The sequence below is a fragment of the Lytechinus pictus genome, unplaced genomic scaffold, assembly GCF_037042905.1.
Source record: "Lytechinus pictus isolate F3 Inbred unplaced genomic scaffold, Lp3.0 scaffold_20, whole genome shotgun sequence".
NCBI lineage: Eukaryota > Metazoa > Echinodermata > Echinoidea > Temnopleuroida > Toxopneustidae > Lytechinus > Lytechinus pictus.
Genome location: NW_026974141.1, coordinates 2360934 through 2380005, shown reverse-complemented (window position 1 = coordinate 2380005; position 19072 = coordinate 2360934). Strand labels below are relative to the sequence as shown.

Genomic DNA, 19072 nt, shown 5'->3' with positions numbered 1-19072 from the left:
CAAAATTATCTTATCACACTTTACTTTCATCTGAGGCTCTTTTCATATCGATTTTCTCGCCGACTATACTCATTAAGCCGAGTGATGGCGCGATTACCACGAACATCGTGAGCGAAATCAATGATAGTGATGATTGGAGAAAAAAAACGAAGAACAGGACCCGGTGGGAGTTTCATAAAGCTGTTCGTAAGTTAAGAGCGACTTTTAGAACGACTGGTGATCCTTTCTTCGGGCCTTTATTGTGGTAAATTGTATACCGGTACACCAAATTCTCATTGGCAATGGTTTATTAGCGCGTAAGAAAGGTTTACCAGTCGCTCTTAACTTACGAACAGCTTTATGAAACGGCCCTCTTTTTGTTAAGAACAAAGTTGTTGGTTAAAGATATTCATGATATATTAATAACTAAAAATAAAACACATTTTGAGTAATTTATCAGATTCTTGATTATTTTAGTTCTCATTATCTAAAGGAAAAGTCTACCCCAACCAAAAATTGATTTGAATAAAAAGAGAAAAAATCCAATAAGCATAACACTGAAAATTTCATGAAAATCGGATGTAAAATAAAGAAAGACATGACATTTTGAAGTTGCGATTAATTTCACACATCCTGGTCAGTATGCAAATGAGGTAACTGATGGCGTAATCCACTCGCTATTTCTTATGTAATTTATTATATAAAATATGAAATAGTCTATTTTTCTCCTCATTATCCTGTGAAACAAAGTTTTGTTCATCCCTGAACATGTAGAATTACCATGATTGTTCAACATTTTATGGTCCAGTCAGGTTGGTCCTTATTGTCATATCGGTAAATATTGTAAAAATGTTGTGCTTGTTTGATATTTATCTATTTATTCAAATTAACATTTTTTGGGGTGGACTTGAACTTTAAGTTGAAATATAATCTTTGCATACCAAAATTCACGATGATGACAAACGGTTGAATGCAATAATGTTTATCTTTTGTCAAAATTATAGGCTTACATGATTTTCAGGGCCCATTTTTTTTAATACTTGGGTTATTTTGGAGTACCTCATTTCGCTTAATAACAAATTTCAGTCGATCGTTTAGTAATGTTGTAACATTACGAACAGCTTTGTAATGTTTGGACTGACTCGGATGCTATAATTCTGAAAATGCACAAATCACACACGAATCATCACACACGAATCTTAATAGTTTTTATTCATTTTTATTTACGACATGACTGTGATCAGGGTTTCTTTTTGAATTATACCGAATGATACCAAGATGATTAAAGGCTAGATGGAACATTCAATGTAAAAATATTTGGGTAAATCTTAACCAGCACGAGGGTAATTATGTGTCCAACCAATTCCGGGCAGTATTTTACCCAATGCGGGAAGCATATTGTCCAGTAAGGTTAAAAAAATGAGCAGCAATTACTTATACTGCACACTGGATAAATAAAAATGCCCAAAAGAAATGCTCAATGTTGGATACATAATTATACTCGCATGGAACATTTTTACCCAATATTTGTAAGAGTGTTGACCGACTGCATAAACAAGTTTTTTTTTAATACGTAATGTGTTGCCATTTTCGACGAGGTGATTTCAAGTTCGGTGTTGGGAGCATGAATCAGTCTGCCTACCATGCCTCCCGGGTAGCGACCGGATACCAGCAAACTTGGCACCTGCATGAGACAACACTCGACCCCGCCGAAAAATTAGGTGCCGAGTTGTCTAATATCGGATCGCTATTTTGTTGACAAATGTTTGCATTGAATACAAATTAATTGCAATGTTTTCTGTGATTTCAATTGATTCTTTGTATTTTAACATGTTCAATATCAATCTTACCATAGGGCTAGATTGTGTTTTACGATGGACAACTCGGCACCTATTTTTTTCGGCAGGGCCGAGTTGTTGCAAGTGCCGATTTGACCTGGAACAAAAGTAACCCGAGCTCTAAAACACAAAATATGGGTTTATAAACATGATTCTAATCGCATAACTGATATCCCAGCACCTGGTGATTTCAGTCCCAATTTGTTGCTATGGTTGGCATGCTGGTAAAAAAAAAACATAGCTCAAACCAACACCATGGCACTGTCTTACAAAGAATTGCAACTGATCCGATCAACCACAACAATGAAAAACCAGCAACGTCAACATATAAAATGATTAATTTTTAAAAAATTTCTAGATCTGTCTATTCATACATTCATCGTTTTATTGTCAATTCAGTATGTTCCATTTTGTTTACATTTTTTTAACAAAAGGACATGCTGCAAATTTCTTGAAGGGAAAATTATGACATTAATGGATTTCCATATAGTTTAGGTTGATGTGATCAATCACAATTTTTCGTAAGCCCGAACCACAGAGATACGGCTACTTTATTTAGTATACATGTATATCTCTGTGGACGGGATCCATCTGTAAACACCGAACTAAAATAATTCATTGTTTTCAAAAGTATAAAATCCTCGATTGAATTGATCTATCAAAGATTGTTAAACACCTTAAGTTTCATTTTGTTCTATTTAAGTTAAATATATGAATAAGTTATTCAATAAATATTTATAACACTTTTATCATGATGAAAAAACAGTGCCCTGCACTTTCAGAGAGGCCTATCAGGTTTTATCTATTGGACAATTTTGTCCTGCTGTAACTATTCCCGCGAATCCCTCTCAATTATCATCGTCATCTTCATCGTCATCGTCACTTTCGTAACTTTCGTCAGAACCGGTATCATCACAGGCTTCATCGTCCTCTTCGGAGGAAGAAAAATTCTGATCATTGTCAATTTGTTCACGTTGTATTTTATTTGTTCTGTTTCTTTGTTCTCTGCTATTGTTATGTTTTTGCTCGATTAAACCACTGACACTTTCCTCAGTTCCGTTTCCCTGGTTTTTACGGTCCTCATTCTCGCTACTGCCTTTTTCGTCATCCCCGCCTTGGATGTCATCATCCGGTAGCTCGGACGGTAGAAACACGTCGATCTGCGTCTTTCGAACGACACGACCTCCAAAGTCAAACACCTTTGATGCGTCAACAGTATGGGTGATGACAGTCTCGCCGTCATTCTCTGGCGAGGAAATGCGCACGATGCGTGTATAGGACGAATCATTCCATTCCTCTCGAACAGTTTCGTCACCATCCCCCTCTTCATCGTCGGAATTCGGCGGAGCGGCGCAGGGACGGAGGTATTTCGATCTCGCACTGCCGATGTCGGAGTCGAGATCAAAGAATGCATGCTTTCGTGCATCGCGGAACGTTCGATACACAGCTTCGGCTTCACGGTTCCCTGTTTCTAGAGAGGCACCTCTGCATAAGTCTGCAGCAAGTGCGTTGATGTCCTTCACTGGGTCTGGAGCGGGTGGCTTTTCGATATCACAGGTAGTGGTCTTTGATTTCGATTTACCGTCTATTGGTGGAAGGACCTTGCGTCTTTTTTGGATCTCACTCAAAGAATGTTTAGTGGGAACTACAGTGGTTGTAACTGTCTTCTGAGATTGTGCTGCCTTCTGACCCGGGTAACCAACCGCCAACCCTGTGATGTATTCTTTAGGTGCGAAATGGCGGCGGGGAGGTCTGACGTCGAGACCCAACTCTTTTCTCCAGATTTGTCGTATATTGCTCTCGGATCCAATACTTTCACCAACTGGTGATCCCAATTCCTCTGGAAATGTTCTTGATGCTCTTGAAGAGTTGCGAGACACCTGGTGGTTTGGAGGCCGTGGAGTCGTATCGTGAAATGGGTGGGATATTTCCCCCGATCTGAGACTTGTTTTCCGGGCTCTTTCCTTCCGTGACTGCGATATCGATATTCGGCTGTCTGAGTGCGGCCTCACTGTTTTATCAGATTTAACATTAATAACTTTCCTATCGCCGACAGCCTTTCCGTCTGCGCCACAAACGCCATCACCCTCTTCATCGTCATCATCACTGTCGTCGTTGTCACCATCATTATCGCTGCTATGGACAATGTCTGTGCATAATTCGTCCTCTTGAGTTTCCGATTCGGCTGGAGACAACGCATTTCCATGGTCGGCCTTCCTAATGGAATGTATTCGGCGTTTTTCGGTGCTTCCCGCTAAACGTGGGGATAGCTTCGCTGCGGTAGAGGATATACCGAAGTTCTTATTTCTTTCTTTATCATCTGGGCTTGATCGTCCATTCCTCAGTCTCTTTTTCTTTAATACATCTCTGCATTGCTCGTAAGTCGGTTTTGCTATATTAACAGAAGGTGCGCTATTATCAGTAATACTTAGCGGTCCGTCACCACCTCCGTCGGGATCAACAGTCTTGTTATAGCCACTTGCATCATAATATGATCTCTCGGTCTTTCTTTGCGACGTGTGGCGCCCTCTCTTAGTCAAAGACTTTCTCTCCTTCAGCGCTGTGTCCAATTTTGAGACCGAGAGGGTGGCACCGAGTTCGGGTATCCGGGTCATTGTCAGCTTAATTCTGGAATCGATTGAAATACGAGAAAGGAAAAAGGCAGCGTGAGAATGATTATATCACTTTCCTAAAATGTACGGTGAATGATTAATGAATGCCTATATACCTGTGTTAGTATTATGACATTTACATAGCTCAAATAGAAAAAATACCTCAACCATATGTTATTTATAATATTCCAAAGCCTCAATATTGTGAAAGCAGGGATTTGAGTTGTCATATAGCTTACTATTATTGCATTTTTGTAATTTTGTTCAATACGGTTTTTTTATTGAATATTCACACACTGTCACAATTATTCATTTGGCTTATATCATATCGAATTACACTTTTTAAAGTGGTCTTTCTTTTTCGTACATGACTAAGTAACGCAATATCCACTTTATCCACTATATACAATAGCATGGACCGTTATTGTTTTATTCTTGTGATCTATACTTTTTATTATAATATTGAAACGTATGATATCAAACGCTGTGTCTTTTACAAGCCAAAGATACAAGTTAAGTTACCATATGATCAACAAACTAAAGCGCAAACTAACCAACGATGGGTTACACGAAGTCAAATACAAACACATTATCGATGTAGCAAGAAGATAAAATGTTATCTCCTTGGTTATATCAAGTATACAAAATACGCTGGGTATTGAGCGCATTTTAAAGACATGTATCTTTTATCTACTAATTCCGAGGTTGCTGGGTATTTTAGTGAATCAGAATAAAAAGATCGCGGCGCCGTTCTAGTACGTTATTATGGAGTTAACGTTTGTTGAAGGGAGCTATATAGTGGACGGTAATTTGGATAATAGTGGACATGATGGAAATCGAAGCGGCCGTGAATTTTTGTTATGTATATTTGTAAAGGGTTTATTTCATAAAGTCATATGCGGCAGTGCTCCATACAGCCATGCAAGCATAATGGTGCCCCACTCACAAGTTTTTTTAAATGAAAACTTCTAGGGGCTCCCAATCCCATGTTTTTACATAATTTGTATATACCTGTATTTTTATGATTGATTGATTGAAATAAATTTTGAATTGAATTGAAAAATTGAATTGAATTGAATTGAATTGAATTGTCTTATTTTCTTAGAAAACTACTAGATTTGAAGTCTGAATTCCAAAAATAACGATTAAAATAAGCACCGTTTGCCATGATGAATAAAAATGGTAATTAATGGAGTTGAGATTATCTAACATGATTAATACAAAATACAGTTCCTGCACAATGGTTCACTTTAATTGCTTTTGATGACAATCACGATTATTTTGCCATTGAAAATACTTGGGGGAAGTATTCCTCAAATAACTTATACACTGCCAATCAATGGTTCTGTTTAAGAAGGAGAATATACAGTACAGCAGGGGCGGGTCTTGGGATTTGTTTATATGGGGGGGGGGGCGGCAACCGTAAAGATGGAGTTGTTGTTTTCGCGAAGAAAACATAGTTTTATCATACGACTAAACTGTATTTTTCCGTTGATCTTCTTCCTTTATTCATCACACTTTCTTCTCTTCTTTGTCACATGTACCATTTGAAAGGACATGGAAGGAATGACCCTGCCCCCCCCTCTTTTGGCGCCATCCATGCATTACAACGCATTCCTGGGTACATACATAAACTACTGTACTTACCACAAAGTCAATGTTGGGGAAATAATATATCCGTAATTCCTTTATCAGGTATAGATATCGTCACTGGCATTCCTCGATGCTTGATTTGCATGGCAACCATGCATGATGTTCATGATCTGCGGCTCGAATGAACATTGTATTCCGTTATCGTCACGATGGCTGTATCCCATAGAAATGTTATGGTACAATATGTCATAAATACCCAGGGATGAATCTTTTAAATCCACGAAGGAAAGAAGCTACTCTGTTGTATTTCTAAAGTCGTCGAGTTTCACATCATTTGGGAATATAAATTGTTAAAGAACAATTATAGATTTATAATATACCTATTGTTTGCAAAGATGTCCGCACAATTCCACAAAACGAATCAAGTAACGATTCACAATCGTCCATTTATATGGGATAGAAAATGCACAATATAGTCTATTGTTCTTGTGTGCATAAGTCCAAAATAAGAAAGGTTCTGTTTTCCTATATCAAGCACAGTGTATTATGACATGATGATCATTCAACTTGTACTGGTAGAGGCTCAATAGCAGAGGTTATTTCCAAAAGTAGACGAATCTCCTTCTCATTCTTCAATAATTCCACAGTAAGACTTCTACTATCACCAAAATAAAAAGTGCTTTGCATATACCCGGTAGATATCAACGGTGTAATCATTCCAGAACTTAATATGTTCATAAGTATGTTCATCCTTTATTCTGCAGAGTATAATTGTAGCTTGTTGTACTATTACAAAATTGTGTGCTTTGTAGTAATTATATCCGGCATGCATAAGGCTGAATTGTTCGATAGTTCTTTGTAACAACAACACGAATAAAAACAAATCATCATCATCTCCTTTTAATATCAGCCTCCAGTAATTTCGCAGTGATACCAAGACTTCTAGCTCGTTGTGCTATCACAAAATGTGCTTTGTATCAAGAGGACGACAGTTGCCAAAAAGGCAGCGTTCCGTCTGGTCGCACATATCGCGTTGCGTTACCAGGCACCCGGGCCGAGCTTCTAAGTTACCTTATCTCTTCTCTAGTATAGATCATTAATCTGTTTAATGGGTCGCAATCACCAATAAAAAAAGGCCGCTCTCAAATAGATAATGAATCATCCCGTCGAATTCTCAAAACAAAAACCATCCTTTTCTCTTGGCTTCTTACAAGACTGGTAGCTATTATTATAAATAGTCAAGACGCCATTTTATATAAGAAACTTGGTCTGCGTGGTCGACATGTTGTGAAGCCAAGAAAAATAAGGTTTCCCCGATGTAACTTGAAGACTCAATTTCCTATTCCCTATTTCCTTTCTACTATTTCTGTGAACGTCTGAAATATAGATAAACCATGAAAATAATACAAGGTCAACTAAAAAAAAAACACTTCGAATACCATCTATTGCATTTACGACCGTCCAAGTTAATACGGCCGAAACAAACTCACGAGCAAGGATTAGACTCTAGAATGATAAAACATTAAAGCTCCATATTTGCAGTAGAATTAATTGACAATGTATACGGGATTTCTTGTCTTATTCTAACGCAAAACATCCTTTTCTCTTGGCTTCGTGCAATACTGGATGCTATTCTAGTCAAGGCGCCATTTTATACATGATATAGATGAAGCTTGCTCCGCTTGGTCGATGTTGTAAAGCCAAGAAAAATAAGGTTTCCCCACTCAGCAGTGTATTAAGACTCGATTGCCATCTACAGAATCTGCCAACGTCCAGGCTGTACATAAAGCACACAAAATAACACAAATTCAACTAAAACAAACTTCGAATACCATTTACTGCATTTGTGAACGTCCAAGATATAGGCCTACCATACAACTTAAATAAACTCGCAAGAAAGTAGGCCTCTATGTATTAATAAACGCCAGAATGATACAGCATTATATTTAAGCTCCATATTTCCAGCAAAATTTAATTGACGATATACGCAGGCCTGGTTTCTACCAACGCATACAAAATGTTGATTCAATTTCCATCAGAGGATTGTCAAATGTAATTTCTGATCCATCAAAAATTAGCAATTTGATTGGACGTCAATAAATTATGAAATATTCCAGTTGTATAGCGTTTATATTGTTCTCGCCGTTGTGTTCGAAGCCCAGTTGTCAACTACGAAGTATAATTAATGGACACACATTAACCTCGGATGTGGCATATACTTGCTGAATTTTGAGGGGGTAGGCTTTACCTCGATCGTGGCCGATGGGGCACATTGCCTTAAAATCCCGATCGAGCAAAACGAGCAAGCGAAAATTATAACCTTTTGAAATGTGAAAATATAATAATTTGTGATAGATTGGATAAATATATTCCGAAAATGATATTACGTTTCATCTTTTTTTTTCAAACCTGCGTTTTCTTTCCTTTTCTCCTTCTATTAATTTCCTTGGTCGTAAAAATGTTGGTATAAGTCTATGAGTGTCCCCAAGCCCCCCCCCCCCCGATCTACTCGATATTGATATTACTTTCATATATAAAACATCCCATCGGGCCTATTCACTTTGTGTCGTATCATGAGTTATTAACATATCACATATACATCGGAATGAATCGTTTTCATGGCAACATCATATTATGCAAATAATGAATTTTTCTAAAGTCCGACTCCAATTTAAAAAAAAATGTACCTTACTTTACAATAGATTTAAGCAAGCAATTATACACTGGGAGCATCATAACTCTTCAAATGAATTAGAAAGCACAGGCAAATATTTTTAGATAAAGGTTTCTCATCGTGTATACTAAAGTCTCAATGTAACCCGCTGCCTTCCCTAGTCTGTCGTAGTCTAGTGGTCATGACTCTCGTCTTTCAATCTGAGGGACGAATGTTCGATTCCAGCCATGGCGTGGTTTCCTTCAGCAAGAAATTTACCCATATTGTGCTGTATACTCAACCCAGGTGAGGTGAATGGGAACCCGGTAGAAAGAAATTTCTTGAATGCTTCAGCGCCTTTATGGCAGCTCAGCTAAAGCAAATGTATAGCAGCGCTTTGTATCCTCAGGCAAAAAGCGCTTAATAAATCCGGCTATATATCATTGTTATTATTCACAATTATTATCTGTTAACTTCTTGACTACTAATTCATTGTTAATTGTGTTAAGACGCGTTTTGATTAAAATTGCAGCGATACCGTATTTGAATCATGACATGGCCATCAGTCCTCTTGGTTGCCCCCTTCTATCAAAACCTTCTGTCATACTAAATCATTATTCGACGTGCCAAATATAATTTATAATGGAATTAAAAGAAATGCTTTATGATCGCTCGCTTTTCTCTCTCGCAATTGTCGGACATCATGATCGTCATTAAAAAAAAACCTAGCGAAATAACGTATTAGCTTTGATCTGTCTGAGTCGGTTTCGTTTGTTTGACTATATAGCAACAATGGATTAGATTTTGCTGAATAAAACAATTTAAATCAACCCACATGATCAATGAGTAATCGATCGTGACCGGTATTGATATTTGCAATCACCATGATATAGGCCTACTATAACGAAAACCAATCATTATTGTGCGTGGCACTAGCGTACCTACGGGGGGGGGGGGGGGCAGAGGGGGCAGTCTGCCCCCCTGACGAGCCACAACCCATGCAAAGGACGTATCCCTGCCCCCCCTGACGAGCTTGAAAGACCTTTTTGCCCCCCTGACGAGCTTGAAGACCTTTATTGCCCCTGACCCTGACGAGCTTGAACTTGAAGCCCTTTTTTTTTTTTTTTTTTTTTTTGGCTTGTCAATTTTTTTTTTTTCTCGTGCGAAATCCTTCATTTTTTATTGAAGACCTTTTTTTTTTTTTTTTTTTTTGCTTGTCAATTTTTTCGGTGGACGATTTTGCCCCCCCCCCCCTGTGAAAAATCCTAGGTCCGCCACTGGTGCGTGGAAAGGCATAGCTAGCTATATAGGCCTACTTATTTTGCGACCAAACATATTTAGACTGGAAACTTTTACAACAGGTAAACAAAAGCGATGATGAATAACATTCATGATGATTTGCAAAGAAACTTTGAGTGTGATATTGAAATGGTCCGGGTTCCGTGACTATATAGTTCTCGAGACAGGCAGCTCCGGGGTTCGATACCCAGCAAAGGCACTCACATGCCATAAACCCTGGTATATCTAAAGTTCTAAACAGCTCTTTTATTACACACTTACCTTTAATGAACAAAAATACAGAAGATTCGTATTAAATGGTTAGACACAATGGCCCGTATTCTGAAGTCAGGTTTAAGTTAAACTCAGGTTTAAAGTTGTGGTTTAAGTATGGACAGTCATATAGTATCAATTTTTTTTTATTAAGTTGTACGTTTCTTATGTTTACTGTGCTCTTTCTTGATTCATCGATGGTGAAGACAATAATCTATATATACTTCCTAGACAATTATGAATGATTTGAGAGCCAAATGAGCTGAAATATGATATCCCTACTGTTAGTGATTTATGTAACAATTGGCTGTCCATACTTAAACCACAACTTTAAACCTGAGTTTAAGTTAAACCCGACTTCAGAATACGGGCCAATATGTTGTTTTATGTTAAATGCTGGGAAAGAATGGTAGACGTGGTAGAAGGATGCATTATTATTATTATCGTAATGACATTGCCTATTTGTGTTGAATAATTTATGAAACACTGTGCTATTGTCTGCTCCATAGACACGATCTCTCATCATGAAGAATACCTTCTCCCCCCTCTCTCTCTCCCTTTCTAACTCTCTATTTCTCTCCTCTTTTTGTCACGCTGACACCCATTATCATATTTTTCTATTTTCCTCTCCCAATTCTCTCCTACAGAATAACAGAGCACATATCCTTTCTCATTTATCATATTAATCCCCCTCTCTCTCTGACGTTTATTTCTCCGACCACCTCTGATCACTCGTCCTTGGCAGTTTTCGCATCACTTGCCGTAATTTCGCCCGTGGAAAATTCAATACCCAGAACGAATTGGCGTCTGTTGTCACGGCAACAGTGGGTTAATGGTATGTGATCAATGATATAAAGCTTTGAAGAACGGTGCATTGTCATTTTACAACGCTTAGTATCATATGCATGCATGTAACCCAACATTTAGGTATATTCTATCTGATTTTGCGCAATAGGGATTTTTTTTAATTAAAGGGGGAGTGAACTGTGTGTGGTCTATCATTGACTGTGTGTTATAAAAACTTAGTCTTAAAATATAAGTTTTCAGATATCTACTAATTGACCTACAATTGTATTTGTATATAGAAACTAAAATGTTTTGAGAGGGAAAGTAATAATTTGTTACTTGGTAACATAATTATTGCGGTATAAATGTATTGAGTAGCATGTTATCATTCAAGTGGATCTATATTACTATAGACTACACTAGCATTGTGGGTCAGGAACACTGATCTCTCCACTAGTGGAGAGAGATCAGTCCCCGGGATCAGTCAATGTGGTCAGGAAATAACTGGCCAGGTATGAGTAGTTGAGGACTCGAGATGGCGCTATTGGTTCTTTCTTGTTTTGAAGAAGTAACTTGTTATATGGCCAATTATTCTGGTACCGGGACTCGAGCCAGTACACATCTATAGGAAAACAAGAGAAAACCCAAACAATTTAGATTAAGATAATCCAACAGACCAATGGACGAAACCATTTGAATATTCTTTCATCTTTTGCATATTTTACAGTCAGAAAATTAGTTAAAACAGCAACAACATTCGAGAATACAGAAAACATGTCCCGAGTATAGTTTTGAGATGAAGAATGTGATTCCATATTATAAGGGGCGGAATCATAATTGTGAAAGGGGATGTTGACAGGAATTTACGTAATCATCATCGAAAATATTTAAAAGCAAATAGATAAGAATTCATGGATCCAAGAACGAAGGCCTTGGCCCCACCCTCTCCTCGCCTCCGGAAATGTCTCTCTTACAGATTTCTCAATAATATAATGCCTACATTAAAGGTCAAGTCCACCCGAAAAAAGGTGTGATTTGAATAAATAGAGAAAAATCAAACTAGCATAATGCTGAAAATTTCATCAAAATCGGATGTAAAATAAGAAAGTTATGACATTTTGAAGTTTCGCTTATTTTTCACAAAACAGTGATAATATGCACAATTCAGTGACATGCAAATGAAAAAGTCAATGATGTCCTTCACTCACTATATTGCTTTTTTTTTTTTTTTTTTTTTTTTTTTTTATAATGTCAATCACGTTTTTGTTTTAATAATGAGGATACATTTCTCAATAAGTGTGATAAAACTTCTCATAATAACACACATAAATGCCGGGTACTGAATGAGAAGCTTTCATAATTGAGACTTTTCTTATTTTTATTGTACACCATTAAGTTGAGCAAATACACTAACTAGGAATTGTTTGAATTTTATACAATATTTCATTATTTTACATTTTTGACAAGAAGGTTCAACTTGGCTGAACCATAATCAAACAATGCTAATTCGCCATGTTGAGGGCAGAATTAATTGTTGTTTCACTTGGCAATGAAGAGAAAATTAGAATATTTCATATTTCACATAATAAAATACAAAAGAAATAGTGAGTGGGTGACGTCATCAGTCTCCTAATTTGCATACTAACCAGGATGTGCATAGAACTGTTTTGTAAAATTAAGCGAAACTTTAAAATGGCATAACTTTCTTATTTTACATCCGATTTTGATGAAATTTTTAGTGTTATGCTTGTTAGATTTTTTTCTTTTTATTCAAATCAACTTTTTGTTGAGGTGGACTTGTCCTTTAACAATTTACTAACCATGCAGAGGTGTGTGTGTGTGTGGGGGGGGGGGGCATTCGTTTATACCATCTATCTCTTTGTGGAAACTGTATGAGTGAGGCAATAAGACAATTTCCAATACTGTGTCCAATAAGTGATGATGCCCAAATAATCTCAAGTATTGATGATTTTTGATGAAAACTGTAATGCTGACTTTTTATTCTTTTTTAATTAAATATAGATAGGGCCTAACTAATTTGGTAGAGCCATCAGATCTTTTTGGTTATACATGTATTGCTATTTGAAGTTGTGAAACTGAACACATACAATCACGGTGGCTATATAATTAAGGGACTACTACTTTATCATCCAATCAACACTGTCTGGTACAACAATATTCAGAGGCGGTGCACAATGGTGGGGGGGGGGGGGTGGGAGGAGATCCCTAGCCAATGATTTTCAAGTATATTAGTGAAAAAAAGAGAAAATATTAAAAAAGAGGGGAGAAAAGATGAGAGAACAGAATTAGAAGAAAGAAGAGTATACGAAAACGAGACGGTCTGCACACTTAAAACAAATCAGTCAAATTGACTAGACCAGTATTAGCTAGGTGCAACTGATATGACAATCACGGATTTCTGACATTATATTCTAGTCGGAAAGAACTATTTTCTAGTCAAATACGACGAAAAATAGTCAATTATGACTAGACTAGTTGCACCCAGCCACCCAGCTGACCCTCTGTTATAACTGACTAGTCATTTTTGACTGATTTGTTTTTAGAGCGTGAAATCGAGTCATATGACTCTACATGACGCCACTCATAGGTCATATTGCCCCTCCCCCTAAAAAAAATCCTGGCGCCGCCCCTGATATGGCTACTAACTAACATATAGAATTGCTTATTTTATGACTTCAAATTTATATTGGCTTCAGTCGTTATTGTAATTCATTTCAATTCAAATTCGGTTTATTAGATATACAACAAAATAATACAAACAATACAATGATGTAGTCCGAAGACTAATTATTGTGCAATGTTGATTTATCATTTACATTGGAAGATTGTTGAAATCACTCACATTTAATACCAGCCTGGAATTGGAATAATTGTGTATTATTGTTGTGAACTACTGTTACTATTGTGTTTTTTTTTGCTTTAAAAAAGGAAATCCACTCCTTATCGCAGACTCACTGTTTTTTGTTTGTTTTAAATACAGTAAAATATTTTTTTAAAACAAAATATAACACCCAAATACATATTACCAGGAAAAAATTTACCCTATACCCCCGGGCCAATACCTCAACTCCTTCTTAAAGGGATGGTCTAGGCTGGAGATATTTATATCGCAATAAATTCACAAAGTAACATGCTGAAAATTCCATCAAAATCGGATGACAAATAATGAAGTTATTGAATTTTAAAGATTTGCATTATTCTGGCCAGTTCTAGGCATGTCTTCATGGATATTGTTTGATTGATTGAATTTATTCTTCATTTCAAACAAATTTACAAGGTAAGTAGGAACAAATCAGAATATGAAAACAGAAATGAAAAAAGGGAACTCACTGGAAAGCATCGCTTGTTTATGTGAGTCCTCTGAAATAAATAACTAATTAAAATTTATCAAATACAAATAGAAATTACCAATGTTCAATTGAAAAATACTATTGGGGTCTAGCTTCGTATGTTTTATGCACTATATAAAACTTAATACAATCATTACAGCATGATCATACCCATGGTATACAAGAAAATATACAAAACAACGATTCAGATAGTGTTTATAAAAAATAGATTAGACAAGACAAGACGGAATATTAATAACAGGAAGATAACAAAGACAGTGTACAGAGGAGGACAAGACAGAACAAAACAGGATAGAGAAACCACCAAAAAAAAAACACTACAGAAAACAATCCAAAAGACCAAAATAGACAAAACAAACAAGAGAACTGCACAATAAGAATTAAAAGAGAAGACAAAAGTGTGAGGAGAGAGGAAGAGAGAATAAGAAAAAGAAAAGGAAGCTGTTTAAGTAGAGACGTTGGAGATCTGCGGTTTATATTTGTTGAGAAGAATTTTCTTTAACCCATTACTGAAACTAAAATGTGTCGGTTTATTGCGCACTGATTTCAAAAGAGAGTTCCAAACTTTTGTCTCCGTAAAAATAAATGTTTTATTCAGAAGGATGGTTTTAGTTCTTGGTGGGTGAAATAGTCCGGTGGACCGTTCATTAGGTGAGCTGGTGATGTCATATCCCCACTTGTTCTTTTGTATTTTATTATATGAAATAAGGTTTATTCAAAAAATTTCTACCAAGAACTAAAACAATTGGATTGACAACTGATTAAGTGCATTAGTTTTTTTATTGCCTCAACTAATTTCATCATAATGGAGACACATCATTTACACATGTATGAAAAAAAATGAAACATTTATGATTTCATGTAATAACGTAATAAAAAGGAAAGTGGGGATATGACTTCATCAGCCCACCTAATGAATATTCATGACGATGTGCATTTAACTGTTATCACAAAATATTGATAAACTTTAAAATTCAATTATATTGTTATCCAATTTTGATGAAATTTTACTCTATTTATTTAAATATTTATTTAGAAATATTTTCAGCCCGGACCATCCCTTTAATCATATAAAGACCATTTTTTGGAATTTACCAGTATAAGGTGGCTGAAATTCATGTATTCTGGATTGAGTTAGCTAAACAAATATATTGGTGTGAATTTCTTATACTGTCACATCAAGTTTTTACCACTTTGAAATTGAGTGTAAAATAAGTATGAATTAAAAACAAAATTCACACTGTAATTTTTATATATTTTTTCACACATAGGCCTATAGAATGAGTTGACTTTTTTACTATTTTTTAACTTGCACTTTATCAATCAAAATAGGGACATTCAACATAGATTGTTTGATTAAAAGAATGAATTAGTATGATTATTAAATTGAAAACACACAAAAATAATATCTTTTTTTGATATGCAATTCAACGTAGAGGGCCTTGCATCCGGGTCATTTTCGAAGACCTGCGGGATTTCTGGATTGACATCGCCATCTTCTACCGAATTTCTTGAGCTGGAATTCTACTTTGATTAAATATTAAAACGTGTAATTTCTTTCAAATTCATATTTTGATGACAAGAAGATGTCAGGGGACATAAGATCGGAGCTGTTTACGGTATGTTCACTGACTAAATTGCCTTTGAAATGTGGCGTTGTGTTGGACTGCGTGTGTGAGCTGCAGCTGAGACCACACAAAATTAAGTTAATGGGACTGTATTTCCTCATGAATTTGCCGATTTCAATTGTTTCTTTATTTTAACATTGTTTATGTGATATATTCTGCTCATAGTAACGTGTAGTTTAAGCTTTGTTTCTGGGGGCTCGATGATGAAATAAGGACTGATTTTTTTTGCTTGTTCATTAGTACACTGAGACTGAGTGAAATTTGAAGACAAGTCTTCTGAACTGAAGTCTGTGAAGAGTGAAGTCTGATCTGAAGACTTGACTCAACTCTTTACTTTGCTAATTTATGCCTATTTATGTAAGTTGAGCCTTGGCTTGAGTCTTGACTGAGCCTCAGGCTTGGCCTTGGGCTTAGAATTTGGATACCGGCGCTAATGCAGTTTCGCACCGGCTGGAGTTAGCAACCAAATCATGCGAACATGTGGCAAACAAACTGCCAGCATGCTGCAGGCGAATCTTTTGGTAGCATAACTTCAGAAGTTCAGTTCATATCAACATTACGGCGCAAGGCGAATCCAAGCGATCTGCGAAGTGATGTCTGAGGATTCGAACGACATCGAGATCAAAGCTGAAATACAGCCGTTCTCGATCGCGAAATTTGGAAAAGAGGTGGGTATATTGACCTCGAAATGTGACTGAGAGACTTGTCAATTGTCATGACATTTGGGAACAAGTATTGGTGATGACGTATGCTGGTAATCGGCCGGTGCGAAACTGCATTAGCGCCTGGATACCGAGTCTGATAATGATTATACCTTGGATGTAGGCATATAATCCTTGGCTATGTCTGTCTCTGTCTGACTGTCTCTGACTGAGTCGTCTGACGGACAACAGAAAGAAAGGCCCTAGCTAGGGCTAGGCTATATTTTTTTGAAAATCATTTTTTAATTTTCAAATTTTTGAAGAAAATGAAAGGCCTGAATTTTGAAGAAAAATTGTAAAACTTACAGGATGCAGAAACAGGCTCTTATTCTTAAGTCCAGACTTTAAAGTTATTCTGATCATTCATGTATTAAATTCAAAATATAAAATAATTTTAGATTAATAAAGGAAAGTTCACCATTCCATGACCATGATGATAATTTGACAAATGAAATAAAAATGAAGGTTTGATGGAACTAAGTAAAGTCCAACAAAGAAAACAAAAACTTTGATTTTGGGGGTTTAGTTTTGAATTTGTGATGTCCAATGCAGCCAGCATTCCCATAAAAGAAAATGATATGGAATTATTTTTCTAATTTATACCTGCTGCTTGTATTTTTTAAATTTAAATTTTCGGAGAAAATAGCATTTTATGGAAAAAATGAGTGAGCTGCTCGTCTGTGAAGTCGCAAAATCAAAGGTAGAAAAATTCTTTTAATCTGTTGTTATGGATTTTTGCCAAATATTCCCCCATTTTCCCCCCTTTTCATTTTAACCAACTGTACATCAGTGTAGGTGAAGTTCCTCTGACAACCTGAAAAAGTTAAAATGTGTTTGCAAAAAGCCAGACCTCTTGATAATCAACTGTCAAGATGCTTTTCTAAAGTTAAAGTGATTTGATGTTTTATTATATTTAATATCATTATTCATATTTCTGTCTGTTCTAACAAGAGTGAGCATACATATTTTAGTACTTAGTGTAAATACTGTCTTATTTCAAAATTTTTTCATGCTGACTTTGACAAAAAATGCAAGAAATCTAACATCTGGTGCAAGTTTTGAATTAAAGTGATTGGTTAACATTGGTTTGACTTTAAAAAAATCTGAGCTAGAAGGTCACACTTGTCACCTGTGTCTGTGATATGTTACAAAAATGAAGCCCAGAAAAAAATTGCGTTCGAAAATCATTATTTAGTGCTTCAAAAATTGAAATATAAAGTGACCGAAAACACCATCTTAATTTCATCCCATACACTTATGTGTACTATTTAGGCGTCTATAAGACGCCTATTTACAAAATTGGGGTTTGCCTTGTAGTTTTAGCTTTTCATTCTCAATAATGGTTGTTTTCAGGGTTTATTAGTTCTAATACATGCACTTGTACACATGTTTCATCTTGGTTTGAGAATTTTTTAAATCGGCTGCTCACAAAGTTAAACAATACCTTTAAGCCCACAGCCACAGCTCCAGGGTACAGTTTAGTGAACAAATTTTTCATTAAAAAGTTGTAAAATAGAGATCGATTCTTCAAGACATTGGGTGTAAAAGTTATTACCGGTATTTAAAAATTCTGAACTTTGATGATAAGAAACACCTTGGAAGAAAAAAAATGAATTCATGCAACACTATCAAAATGTAGATCCATGACTGAAAATCATCATTCAAGTTCTTGTTTGTAACAGGAAGAACATTGGCAAGATGTTTGCAATCACTTTATTTTTCAATATTTTGAAGCACTAAATAATGGTTTACAGGACTTACAGGTGCAGTTTTTATATTTTCAACATTCACATATATGTTGGAAGCTTACAAGTAGGTTTTAAAGTAAAATTGTTATCAACCATTACATTCACAAATCCTGGAGTTATGGACTGTATTGGAAAGCGCATAATACCTTATAAAAGAGCAACTACATGTATATTTCATTTTCAAAGAAAGCCAAAGTTTTTGAAAAACTTTTTGTTTTATAAAATATTTTTAAAAGTGATTTGATTTGGAGAAATTAGATTGATTTAAGAAAAAAAAAATGTAGAATTGTATTGTTGTTTGAATTGAATTTACCTAAATTCTTGTGTTCATATCCTGTGGAAATAATATTTGAAAAAAAATGATCAAATAATCTAATAAAATTTATTTGAGATTGATATTTGGTTGGCAAGTATCATTTGTACAGTGTACCATACTAAGGCCTAGGTTAAAGCAGCTTCACTCCCCAAATTTAATACCTTCTTTTATCCTTGCATTTGTGGAGGAAGATTGTTTCAATATATTTCAGCAAGAGAGTTTTAGAAGCTTGTACAGTTTTTTTGTGTGTGTGTGTATTTGACTGTGTTACACATGTATGTGGGTGAATGATGACC

At 35.9% G+C, this 19072-nt stretch overlaps 2 protein-coding genes across 2 annotated transcripts in view; one reads left to right on the top strand and one right to left on the bottom strand.

Moving 5' to 3' along the window:
• Positions 1-1204: 1204 nt before the first annotated feature.
• On the bottom strand, positions 1205-8056 carry LOC135157913 (uncharacterized). Its single transcript, XM_064115104.1, has 2 exons — positions 6077-8056; positions 1205-4445 (listed from the first exon to the last, which is right to left on the bottom strand). The coding sequence occupies exon 2, from the start codon at positions 4430-4432 to the stop codon at positions 2666-2668; it is 1767 nt and encodes a 588-aa protein (XP_063971174.1). The 5' UTR covers positions 4433-4445; positions 6077-8056; the 3' UTR covers positions 1205-2665.
• Positions 8057-15838: 7782 nt separating this feature from the next.
• Positions 15839-19072, top strand: part of LOC129283155 (cleavage stimulation factor subunit 3-like) — a 35472-nt gene continuing 32238 nt past the window's right edge. The window contains exon 1 of the mRNA XM_064114827.1: positions 15839-16002. Coding sequence (XP_063970897.1) covers positions 15970-16002 — 33 coding nt within the window. The 5' untranslated portion in view covers positions 15839-15969. The remainder of the gene's footprint in view (positions 16003-19072) is intronic.